The sequence below is a fragment of the Rattus norvegicus genome, chromosome 19 (assembly GCF_021556685.1).
Source record: "Rattus norvegicus strain SHRSP/BbbUtx chromosome 19, alternate assembly SHRSP_T2T, whole genome shotgun sequence".
Classification (NCBI taxonomy): Eukaryota; Metazoa; Chordata; class Mammalia; order Rodentia; family Muridae; genus Rattus; species Rattus norvegicus.
In genome coordinates, this window is record NC_141552.1 from 41,280,041 (window position 1) to 41,292,315 (window position 12,275).

Genomic DNA, 12,275 nt, shown 5'->3' on the forward strand with positions numbered 1-12,275 from the left:
GTGGAGAACCCTTGCTGTTCAGCAAGCCTAGGCTTTGGTGCCAGTTCTGAGAGCCTTGGCCACGCCCTTAATTTAACAATAAAAGAAGCTTTGAGCCCCAGGAAAACCTGCTCCAAGAGTTGGAGGTGCCAAGGAGGCGCTTTTCTAATGTAACTTAACAGGAACACCCAGTGCAGTGACTCTGAGACACCTGTGGTGGTTTGAATACGAATGGCCCTCATAGATCCTGGTTTGCAGGCTTGGCCCCTAGGGAGTTGCACTAGTAAGAGGTGTGGCCTTGGAGTTGGTGTGGCCTTGTTGGAGGAAGTGTGTTACCATGGAGGTGGGCTCTGAGCTCTTAGATATATTCAAGCTATGCCCCTTGTGGCACAAGCTATCCCTCCTTGCTGCCTGCTGATCAGGATGTAGAACTCTCAGCTACCTCTTAGCACCATGTCTGCTTACAAGCTATCATGCTTCCTGCTGGGATGATAATGGGCTGAACCTCTGTAAGCCAGCCCCAATGAAATGTTTTCCTTCGAAAGAGTTGCCTCGGCCATGGTTTCTCTTCATAGTGATGAAACCTTTACACCCAGTCATACTTCTTTGTGCTCCAAGTTAATTGCCCCTACTCCCCATTCCTCAAGATAAAAGAAATTTAACCTTCTTATTACCACTCTGCTTGAAATAAATAAAAATAACGAGACACGGTAGGTAGGTTGAATGAGAAATATTATCCATAGGCCAAAGTATCAGAACGCTTAGTTACATTTATGATGGTTATGGACCTCTGGGGAGGCAGAGCCTTGCTAGAGGATACATGGCTAAGAGCTGGATTTGCAAGTTTAGATGGTAGTTCCTGTCCACTATGCTTCCCATTTAGGTGGAAGATGGGATCTTTCAGCTTCCTGCTTTTGCTACCAAGAGCTGATTCCTGCCATGTGGCCCTACCATGATCATGATGGGGTCTTAACTCTCTGGAACTATAAGCCCAAATAATTGTTTTAAGTTGCTTCTTCTTATGATATTTTACCACAGCAATGAAAAGGAACCAACCTGTTTCCAACTTTATTGTATGAATTATATAATTATAAAATCAAATAGCAGTGCTTCACATATCTGACTCTTGCTGGGGCTTCTTGTGTTTCATTTTTCTCAACCGGCTAATGTGCTTGCCAGCTGCTTCAGTGACCTTCGAGCTCCACCCTGAGCTTTCCCTGCTCCCTTCAGATTCCCAACACACCCTTTCAACTTTGCATCATCATAAACAAGCTAGGAAAGGGAGGAGACCTTTATGTAAATGGTCTTTGCATCTTACAATAGCTAAGTGAATTTCCTGAATTGTGAATCACACCTCTAGCGATATAAATGGAAGATTGCAGATATGACATTCTCTCCCACTCAGTGAGGACTCCATAACTCACTCCAAACTGCCAGGTTCCATGGAATACATTAATGTAAAGCCCAGAGAAGAATGCCAACAGCTCCCTTTTTCTAAAGATTAAAATTCCCACTGGGGGATTCAACAGATTCATGCTAAAGCTGCTGAAGTTGGATAGATAAATAGAAAGAAAGACAGTGGGACACATAGGTCAAAGTCATGAGTGGTTGGTTAGTTAGTTAGTTAGTTAGTTGGTTGGTTAGTTAGTTAGTTTTTTGTTTACTTTGGTATGTGCACAATGAACTTCTTATTTAAGATCTAGTACTTAGTTTGGGTTTTTAAAATTTGAAAACTCTAGCCTTTAGGACACTAACTGAATTGGCCCATTCTCCCTAATGTAATGAAAAGGAAGCTATTGATATATTACCATCTACACATTCCTTAAGGTTACCTGGATTATGATATTTAAAACTATATTTAGAACTGAATATAAGGCCACATGTAATCCTGGCTCCTCTATGAAAAGAGAAAATTAATAATCCATCATTTTCAGCTCCCTCAAGCATGGAGCAAACTAAATACTCAGAAAGGTGTTTGAGAAAATACCGTCCAAGTTCAATATCATAGATTTCATAACAAATTAAAATTTATCTTCACATAGCATTAGCACAAGTATCCCAGATGGAGTTACATACCTGCGTTCATGAAAGGTAAGTTTTCCTTCCCACTCAGACTCTCTGGTGCGGTAGAATCATACACTAGGGCACACTGGAACATAATAGAAAAAAATTAATCTTACTTTAACATAATAAAACGAGAGATTAAGTTATTTACTTTTGTTTGCAGCAATGTGAAGCTCTACATTTAGTGTCAAGAGTTTTCTACAGATATTTTGTGTAAAATGATTTCTAGCTGCATCTGGTTTGTATGGCTTACTTAAATGGTGAGTATTTACTCATGTTTATATGTAATGGAGTTGACTAATTACAGAGTACATTTTAGTTCTAGTTAAAGGGCACTCACGGAATAACTATAAAAAGGAGAATGATTATCCCTCAAGCACAAAAATAAAATTTATATTCTTAGTGAAGTGAGCCATGCTAAGCACCCAAATATTTGTATTCCTTTCACATTGGTGAGTTTCAGCATATCATTATCTGGATTTTAAGTAGAGGAAACATTAAAACAAATATATTGTACAATCTCATTTGTAGGACAAACGTTCTTTGTCTCTAGTAAAACAATGCAATGCCTTGCTCATTTTAAATAAGGATAGTTATACAATAATTATAAATAAAAATATAAAATATAACCCTGACACCACTAATGATATTCTGCTATGCTTTCAGATAGGAGTCTAACATAACTGTCCTCAGAGAGGCTTCACTCAGCAGCTGATGGAAACTTATCCAAAGACCCACAGCCAGACAATAGACAGAACTCATGGAGTCTTGTGGAAGGAACCTGAGTAAGGATTTAGGAAGATAGAGGGATCAAGGTCACCATAAGAAGACCTACAGAGTAAAAGATCTGGATACATGGGGACTCACAGAGACTGGACCACTAACCAAAGGGCATGCAGGGGCTTGACTTAGGGCCCCTAACACTGATGTAGCAGATGAGCAGCTTGGTCTTCACATGGGTCTCCTAACAATGTGTGTGTGTGTGTGTGTGTGTGTGTGTGTGTGTGTGTGTGCGCTGTCTCTGATCCTGTTGCCCGCCTTTGAATCTCTTCCCCTAGTTGGGCCTTGCCTTGCCTAGCCTGGCCTCAGTGGGAGAGAATGCACTTAGTTTTGCTGACTGATGAACCAGGATAAGTTGGTAACCATTGGGGGCAGGGGGCTCCCCTTCTCTAAGGAAAAGGATATGGGGAGATGTGGGAGGGTATGGGGTGGAACTGGGAAGAAAGGGGCTGCAGTTAAGCTGGAAAGTGAATAATAAAATTTGAAAGACATAAATAAAAACATGAAAATGATAAAGAGATACATTTTAAATGACAGAGTCTGTGACACATGAAGCGAAGAATTCTCTGGACACAAGACGAAAGTGACATGACCTCAATGGCCCGTCCACGACAGGAGAGAGCTCCGCAAACAATCGCCCCCACATCTTCCTATGAAGCCATAGTCCACAGAAGAAACAAGATTCTTCCAGCCCCAAGGGGCTGGTCAGAGACTACTATTCCTTCATCTCTAACCCAAGAGAGGAGGAACTTAGGAGAATTTTCACAGCAAGTATTTCAGATACTAATGGCTTAATATAAACAATGTAAAAGAAATAAAAGGCCTAGAATGCTCTTCAGTGGAAAGAGTCTAAGGGAAGCTGCTATCTGTCTGGAGGTCCTGCTAGGCTCTGCAGGAAAGAGGCCACAGTCTCAGACCACTGTCCCCAGGGGGTAGACCCAGAATTCCTTGGACTATTTCCTGCCTGCTCAGATGTGCATCTCCTTACCCTCATTTCCACCCCTCTTCCTTCCCCCTAGACTTGTCTTTCTAGAAGCTCAAACATGGAGCCCTGAGTAATCAACACACACTCCTTGAATGTTCTGAAGAGGAAGGCAACAATTCAGTCTTTGTTAATAACACCAAATCCTGCCTTCATTGTGACAATCCTTTACATTATTCTGTTCATTTGTTGAAAAGAAAAATGCAGTTTTGCTGTTACTCTATTGATGTCTTTCTTTACAGAAGAGTTACTATGGAATTTTATGCCTTTTCAGGGATTTTTCTGACAAACTAAAAGGTACATGTGGTCTTCCTTAATACATAGCTGGAGTAGAGATGTATGTACTTAAAAATCTTTAAATCACTGGCCTACTTAAGGTCATTCTCCTATTTCCAAGATGTCCTCAACTCATTTCCGTGTAGACAAAGCTGTTAAATCCCTTACAAACACAGTAGTCACCAAGTCAGTGTGTCATGTCTATTTGCTAGAGACAGGTCTGTCTCAGACTGGCATACAAGCACTTTTGCAGTGTGTGTGTGTGTGTGTGTGTGTGTGTGTGTGTGTGTGTGACAGCCATCCATGACACAGCATCGAGACACTGTTTTTGACAGGAAGAACACTTTCATAGAACATGTCAGGGCAGTTTACATGGAACCTTTTAAACAAATACAGAATTCACAGATCGGTGCTGTTCTGAGACACTACTTTTCTCCACAGAGGCAGCATTGGCTGCTGGTTATCAAAGACTACTTGATGATTCCTAACAGAAGATCCTCCTCTATGACAGAGAAGCCACCAAAACGGGAGCATCTCACTCCTCATCCCTCAACCAAACTGCAAAGCAGATAAGTGTAATATCAACTTCATAGCATTCTCCTTTTGAAATGACTATCCAATGTTCTCTGGAGATTTAGATCTATGACACAAAATCAGACCCCTCGCAACTAATTAATTCAACTATTCCTCACTGGAAACCAAGTTTAAAAGTTGGCTAGCATGTTGATTTTAAGTTCATACACTCTAGAACCATAGCAAAGTATGTTTCTGCTTTCTAAAGTCGCCTAGAAGAGAAACTGCAGTATAGTGAGCTTCCATTTTTTTTTAACCAAAAAAAAAAAACATTTTTTTCATTTAAAAAAGTTTTAGGTCACATAAAACAAGGTAACATTTACTCCTTCTTCTCATCTTCTGGCACAGGGTCTGTGGGCTGCTCCTCCACCGTTGCGCTGTTGCTCACTGAGCCGGTGTTACTGTCACTGGTCCCTTCCACCTCCATGCTGTCAACCCCCTCCTGCCCACTCTCCTTGTCCTCAGGAGTAGACATGCCTTCTTCACCATTCTGCTGGTTCTCCGCAGTGTCTTCAAGATGTGTCTCCTCTGTCTCCATCCGGATGTTCCTCTCATCCTTCTTCTCCTCAGCTTTGTTCGCCACTTGCTCTTCCTCGGGGGCGATGCTGCCCTGGCTGCGCTCAGCTTGCTCGGCTGCCTCCTTCTCCCTCTCCTCCTGCCTTTTGCGGGCCTGCTCCTCCGCCTGTGCGATCTCTGCTGCAATCTTCTCCATGTCCACTTCCACCTGCGGACCACACAGCCTTTTAAGTTCATTGTTAAAGGAGTCTGTGCTTTCCAGGAATTTCCTCTTCTTTTCCTGGTGTCGTTCCTCTATCTGAAGAAGCTCTGCTTCTAGTTTCCGCTGATGAACCATTAAAGACTGGACCTGTCGCTTGAGGACCTGCATTCTAACTGTTGTGACAACCGACCGCACATCAGGTACCACACTCTCACTGAGGATCTCACTGATGAGGCGGTGGTTTCTCTGGAAACGGGCAGTGGCTGTATGCTTCATTGAAAAGCCATCATCATAATCGTCTGGGTCCTCAGCAGGCTGAATGCTCATGTAAGGCTCTCCTTTCTCCATGCGCGACTGTCTCTGTCGGCTTTCTTCCTCTAATGCAGCTTCCGCACGACTTTTTGCATTAATATACGCAAGGTATGCAGGGGAATTGTGATAGGCCTTCATAGATTCATTGTACTCTATCTTTTCTGCTTCGTGCTCGTTTACATATTCTTGTTTCTCTTCATCAGTGAGATCTCGCCACATGCCACCAATAATCTTGCCAATCTCCCACAACTTTAGGTCAGAGTTGGAAGCTTTACTTGGTCCCAGACCTTTCTGCTGTACCTCATGTAGGGCATGAGCGGCTTATCTGGTGGCTTTGGAGGCTTTGGGATTGTAATGCCGGAGGACGCCGTGACCCGGCTGTTGGTGCCCGGGTTCCCTCCCAGCCTGTAGTTGTTGTAGGCCAGATGACTGTATGGATTGTATCCCACAAACCCTGGTGTGCTGGGCATTTGTGTTGCCGGAGCTGGGGTGGGAGGTGGGGCATAAGATGGTCTTTTTGACATTTTGGAAGATTACGTTCTCAGTTCCTTAAGAATGAAACTGAGACACCGCGGGCCAAGAAGGCGCCCTGTCAGCTTCCATTTTTAAGTCACCCCCAGGCCCTCAGTGCTGGAGTTACTCACAGCCATGATCAGCTTTCTAGGGGGTCCTGGGACAAGTGCCTGCTTGCCTAGTGCTACTGTCAACTAATCGATCTCACCAACCATTCAAAACCAGGTAGATTATGAAGAGGGATATTATTTCAGTAGTACTTCCTAGATTGGTTAATTTCTTTTATCAGTTGTCAGCCACATATGATTTTGATCACCACTAGTGGCAGACTGTCCCACCCTTCATAACAATTTTGAATAGAAAGATTTATGAAAAGGTTTATACCTGTGCTGTTCTAAAAACATGCTGAGAATTGTTGAAATAAAATTTCTTTTCATGTAACTTATATAAATATTGTAGATCTTAGGTCTTAATATATGATCTTCACCCAATCAAAAATATTCTTAGGGATTGGCACAAGAATGTAAGCCATTTTCTAAAGAGAAAAAAGTTTCATCTGTTTTGAATCCATGTTGCTGGCTCAGAAAACTTATGTGAGGTAGGACGAGGCACATTGTGGGTAAGAAGCTCCATACTTCTGAAAAAATGTCACTCAGGTTACAGAGCTCCATCTTACTGATGGCCTAGAGCCATGAGCAGGTAAACTCCGACCAGAATACAGAGGGGGCTCAAGACAGATTCAATTCTTTTACTTTGCATGACCTTATTGTAGCAATGAACTGATGTCTAGGGCTGGGTGAGCTGTTGGAATAAAAAAGAGGTGTCCTAGGACAGACTTAGCACCTTCCTATTTGTATTGCTTTGTCTGCGTAGTGGTCTGGTGTCGAAGGGACAAGTGAGCTGAGAGGACAGTCAATAAAGAGACATCCAGGGACAGACAGGTTGAGCAGCGCAGCTCAGCTTTGAAGTAGGAAGTGACGCTCTGACAGCTGGGATCCTGGTGGATTGCTCCAGGTCTAGGAAGGCCCGTCAGTCCCCTTCAGCACGTAGTGACCAGCTTAGAATTCTGGTTATTCCTTGTCCATGTTAACATGAGACTGTGCCTAGCCATAGCAAAGATGAGCTTTATATATCACGCTCCAGGAATATGGCTAGAATGGAAAAAAAAGTTCCAGGCCAAAGGTCTCAAATGCCAAAGCCCAAATCACATCATGGCCTGACATTCATAACAGCCTTGGGGTAATCCACAGTGTGTGATAATCTTCCCAGAGGATGGGAGGAGGATGTGGTTTGTAGAAAGAGAAAATATCTCAGCCTGCTAAGAGAAAGCCATACATTTGGAAAGGCAGTAATCGGTATTTTTTTAAATAAATAAATATGTTTTTTTTTAATTGTTAGGTAGACATCATCTCCTAAGGAGATATTTTCCAAGGCTCAGCTGTCAAGCATATCCTGTGATGGTTAATCTTGTTTGTCACCTTGGCTACAAATGGGGTCGTCTGCTGGACATTTCCTGTGAGGGTATTTCTCAGAGTATTTGATGCAGGAAGACCTATCCAGAATGTGGGCTGTACCATCTGTTGGCAAGCCAGCAAAAGAGACACAGAAGAAGAAAGATGGTTTTTTGCCTGTTTGCTCTCATTCTTGCTGGGAATTTCATCTGTCCTGTTGTTGTGGCACTCCTTCCCTGATGTTAGAAGCAACTTTGGAATGCCAAAGTTAGTGAAGAACAAGAGCGCCCCTGGAATCCTGCAAGCCTTTGGCACCAGATGGGACTTTCGAGATATTCAGCCTCATGGACTGATCAGCTACTGAATTCTCAGCCTGGTCAGTGTGAGGCAGCTCTTGTTGGCCTGCCTGGACCATACACACATGCACATTTAGTTACATTACATATAATTATATAATATATGAATAACTAAATATATAAAATATCTACATATTATATAATATATAAAAGTATGTATAAATGTTTTATATATTTCTATAGCATACACACACATATATTCATTCTACACACACACACACACACACACACATACACACACACACACACACTCCATTACTTTCAAGTGTTCCTTTACAGAAGAACCCTCACTAACACACATCCTACATTTTTACATTTTTAAGTTAAGAAGCAATAAGTCACAGAAGGCTTTATCCCTTTGTAGGGAACCATATTGGATACAATTAGATTACTGCCATAAAGTCATGTGATTGTTGGACAGAGGCCTCTCCCATCTATTTACAGCACAGGAAAAAAAGACCAAGTAGTAAACACCCGGTGTCTCCACTGCATGACCTCTGCTGAGCCCGGCTGATGCATGTGGAACTGACACACCTGGACCACACCTGGATGGTGGTCAATTTACTTCTGCCTTTTGCTTCCTCAGCCTTTATCCTTGAGATTTAGGCTGGTCTTCACGTTAATATGCTAATGAGGGATTCATGCTCCGCCAATCCCTGAAGAACAATTAGCATAGCCTCAGCCTGCTGTGTATATAAGGCGAGCGCTTTTGCCGCGCTCGCGCTCGAGGTCCCCGTATCAGCAAAGAGGTGGTCCTGCAATAAAGGCTGTTGAGAAGAATCCGACGGTGTTGCGTCTTCCTTGCTGGCCAAGGTGGGCGCTACATCCCTTAAAGTGTTTGTTTAAAACAACATATAAGTTATATTATGAAAAGGTATTTTGTTATTAAAATTAGAACATAAAAATTATGTCCTATAAAACTCCTAGAAGTTTTTAAAGCCAGAACTATATGACCAATTGTTTTAATACTATAAAAAAAATAGCACTTGTAAGAAAAAGATTTATGCTGATCTTTATGTGGCTGCTTGTTACTGTAAAGAAAAGGAAGAACAAATAGAAGAGACTAGGCAAACATTTCTAGGGCTTAGGTTTCAAATAAACAGTTTACTTTGTTTATTATATTGCTGTCATTGAACCTCCTCCAAACCTATGTGCCTATTCCCCCCTCTCTCTCCTCCCCCCTCTCTCTGTCTCTCTGCATATGTGTGTACGCAATTTCATAAAATACAAAGTTATTGTTAAATATGCCTCCCTTTGTATAAAATTAAAACTAAAATCGTGTCTCTTTCCAAAGTTGTCTTTGGGAATAAAGAGTGGGCTACTCTTGGCAGTCGCTCTCCCAGAATCCTTCCTGCATCTCATGCAGGGTAATTATGGCAGAATGCAACGATGATCAATACTTTTGTTCCAACTGAGCAGAGATGATATCAACATGGGAGCTGGCACAGAAGAGAACCGAGTTTCTGAATGGCACAGAGTTTCACGCAGCTCCGAGTAAATGGGCATCCTGGCTCCGAGAGGAAGTGCACGTATCGTACTTCAATCCCAGGGATGAATTCTCATTTAGCTTTTGAATAATGAGATTTCAAACCTCACGGGGTATTGGCAATGCAGGCATCTGGCCAAACTTATCATTCCTAATTCAGTCTGTGCAATGAGCGGACCGCAATCCTACCTTTTGTCCCTGCACGTCTGTTGTGATGTGGTCGGTGTCCCCATCCTCAATCTCCCCCATCTTCACGAGGCTGACTTCTATGGTGCCGACCACTTTGCCACCATCTGAGGTCCTGCAAGTGAAAAGTCAGTGAAACGTCAAGGTATCACCTCTTTTGTAACCCATCCAGAACATGATTACTTCCGAAAACCGTGGATTGTTGCTTCCTGTAAACATAGCTGCTCAATGCCAACATTTATACATACTTTTATATATTATATAATATGTAGATATTATCGTGTTGCTACCATTATACCATCTTCATGAACTCATGAGGTAGGACCACAGACTTGACCTCCTCACCCCAGAAAGCTCTCAGGAGCACCCATCAGGAATAGCACAAGGCAGGAAATCCAAACCCTGCATTGTATTATAAACTCTGTGTTATGAATATGAGTCTTCAATGGCATAAACTGTTGCCCCTCTATTCTAAGCACATGAGATAAAGCTTATGTCCACCACAGCAGTGTTGCTAAGGAGAACAGAAAAGATTCATCTATGGATACTGGTACAGTTGGGCCATGGCTCCAAAATTGGACTATGATTCCATTCTTTAATGTTTTTTTCTTCTTAGGAGTGAAAGTAAAGATTGGGCGCCAGCAAACCTAAGTGAAGAATCGTGAAGTAGAAGCAAAGCATGTGAACATCTCATTCTTTAGACAAAGGTGAGAATCTAAAGCAGAAATGACTTGGCCTGGAACCGAGTGGCAACTCTAGGCTTCCACCCTCCTCACCTTAATTAGTCATTGAATGACCGACACTTAATGATGCTGTCGATTTTATTCCTAAGATTATCATCATCCCAATTTTCCTCGATGTAAAAACCATGATTGACAACTAAAGAGAAAGTCAGCAAAGCATCATGCTTAATGATTCTCTAGTTTCTTTTCTTAGGCAAAAAAGAAAATCTGCAGAATGAATGGCTCTGTTCCACCATGTAAATATCAACACCATGATACATGGTTACCCTTTCTCCTTGTGAAAACAGGGTAGTGTGATTCCAGGGATCTGAGGAGTTATAACTTCCCCCGGAGCCCTGTTGCCTCACTGTTTCCAGTTAGACTAATTATCTGTGCTACTGTGTCCTATTCTGAAATTCGTTTAATTTTAGTCTGAGCATTGATGCAGTATATAATTTAACTAGCACCTTGTGAATATGGCTGTGTTGTTATAAGAGGTGTCAGAAAAAGAAATAAGAAAATTAACGTAGTTCATCAAAATGCTAATTAAGAAATGACTAAATTAAGTGAAAATGATGCTCAATTATGTTACTAGATCGTGGCAGTTTTTCTTCTAGTAAAATAAAATGCAGTGATTAAAATGTACCTAAAGAAAATGGAATAGAGAATTCCTGGTGATATTTGTACAACTAACCTCACCCTGTAATAAAATAAGCATTCTTCACATAGAAATATATGATTTATCTTTAAATAGTGTACTAACATGTATTACTAAGATATGAAGTAAATGCTTCTTATAATTTTAAAACCAGTAAGAATTAGAATATCAACTTCAGTTTGGAAATCAAAATAGAAAAGTCACTCTGTGTGTGTGTGTGTGTGTGTGTGTGTGTGTTTATCTGTATGTCTCTGTGTGTATGTGAGTGTGCAAGTGTGTATGTGAAATATAGTCTGTGATAACATAGAAAACCATATTAATGCTAATTCTGAGAAATTTTGAAATAATTCTCTTTATCATTTTCTGTTTAAATATGTCAAAACAAGGTGTGTTCCAATGGTAAAATGGCATATCTCTAACTAGTTCTTCAATGCCTGTAGTTAAAGGGTTAATCATTGTGTAAGTACTGCCAATCACTGTTTCCTCGAAAGGTATACATGAGAGGTATAGATATTTCCCCCTGAAACTGATTAGCTATCACACAGATACCTTTTAATTCTTAAAGACATTATTTGAACGTGTTTGGCTTGAGCACACTAAGCTAGTCTAATTTTAAGAAATGCAATACCTGTGTATAACACTCTGGATTTTCTCGCTCAACTAGCACACACATTACACTTGAAGACCAAACCATTTGGATTTGTGATTCATGATCTATTCTCTTCCAGGGCTGAGTAATAAAAGGATTCGTGGAGCAATGGATACAAATGTGTCCTTGAGGACAGTTGAGGAGGTCATGCGAAGCTTTGCATTCCTCAGTTGTGACTCAACCCTTCTTGTTCAGTCTGGGTCTATGAGGTGATGACTGCAAGGTGTTCAGCCATCCATCTGACCAAGGTGGCTGCTGCTTCTCCACTTTAACCTGGTGGGAGCAGCTATATGGCAGTGGGCATAAACGGAGACTCTGTGGCCATTCGTGTGCACCGCATTTAATGCAGTTCTCGCCAGAAATGTTACTGAAATAGAAAGACTACAGCAAAAGCCAATGGTTTCTCGTGGCATCTTCAAGAGTATTTGAATGCTCACAGCGCATAGAGAAGCCTGGTTCTGCTGTGAAGTTTAAAATCCTAATGGGGAACAATTGAGCCACTTTTGCAATCCAAGAGAGATTTCTATAAATGCTAAAGTAGATTAATAGTCAGTGCACAAGGTGTGTGTG

General features: G+C 41.6%; 1 protein-coding gene and 1 pseudogene across 14 annotated transcripts in view; both read right to left on the reverse strand.

The window, feature by feature from the left end:
• The window catches only part of Inpp4b (inositol polyphosphate-4-phosphatase type II B), a 743,006-nt gene that overhangs the window by 210,269 nt on the left and 520,462 nt on the right, over positions 1–12,275 (reverse strand). For all 13 annotated transcript variants that reach the window (XM_087593773.1, XM_087593768.1, XM_087593769.1 and 10 more), the window contains 2 exon segments: positions 9,680–9,791; positions 2,056–2,128 (listed from right to left, as the gene is read on the reverse strand). In XM_087593773.1, coding sequence (XP_087449899.1) covers positions 2,056–2,128; positions 9,680–9,791 — 185 coding nt within the window.
• On the reverse strand, positions 4,942–6,060 carry LOC147999409 (SWI/SNF-related matrix-associated actin-dependent regulator of chromatin subfamily E member 1 pseudogene; annotated as a pseudogene). Its single transcript, XR_015644076.1, has one exon. The product of XR_015644076.1 is annotated as an SWI/SNF-related matrix-associated actin-dependent regulator of chromatin subfamily E member 1 pseudogene, transcript variant X2 (transcript).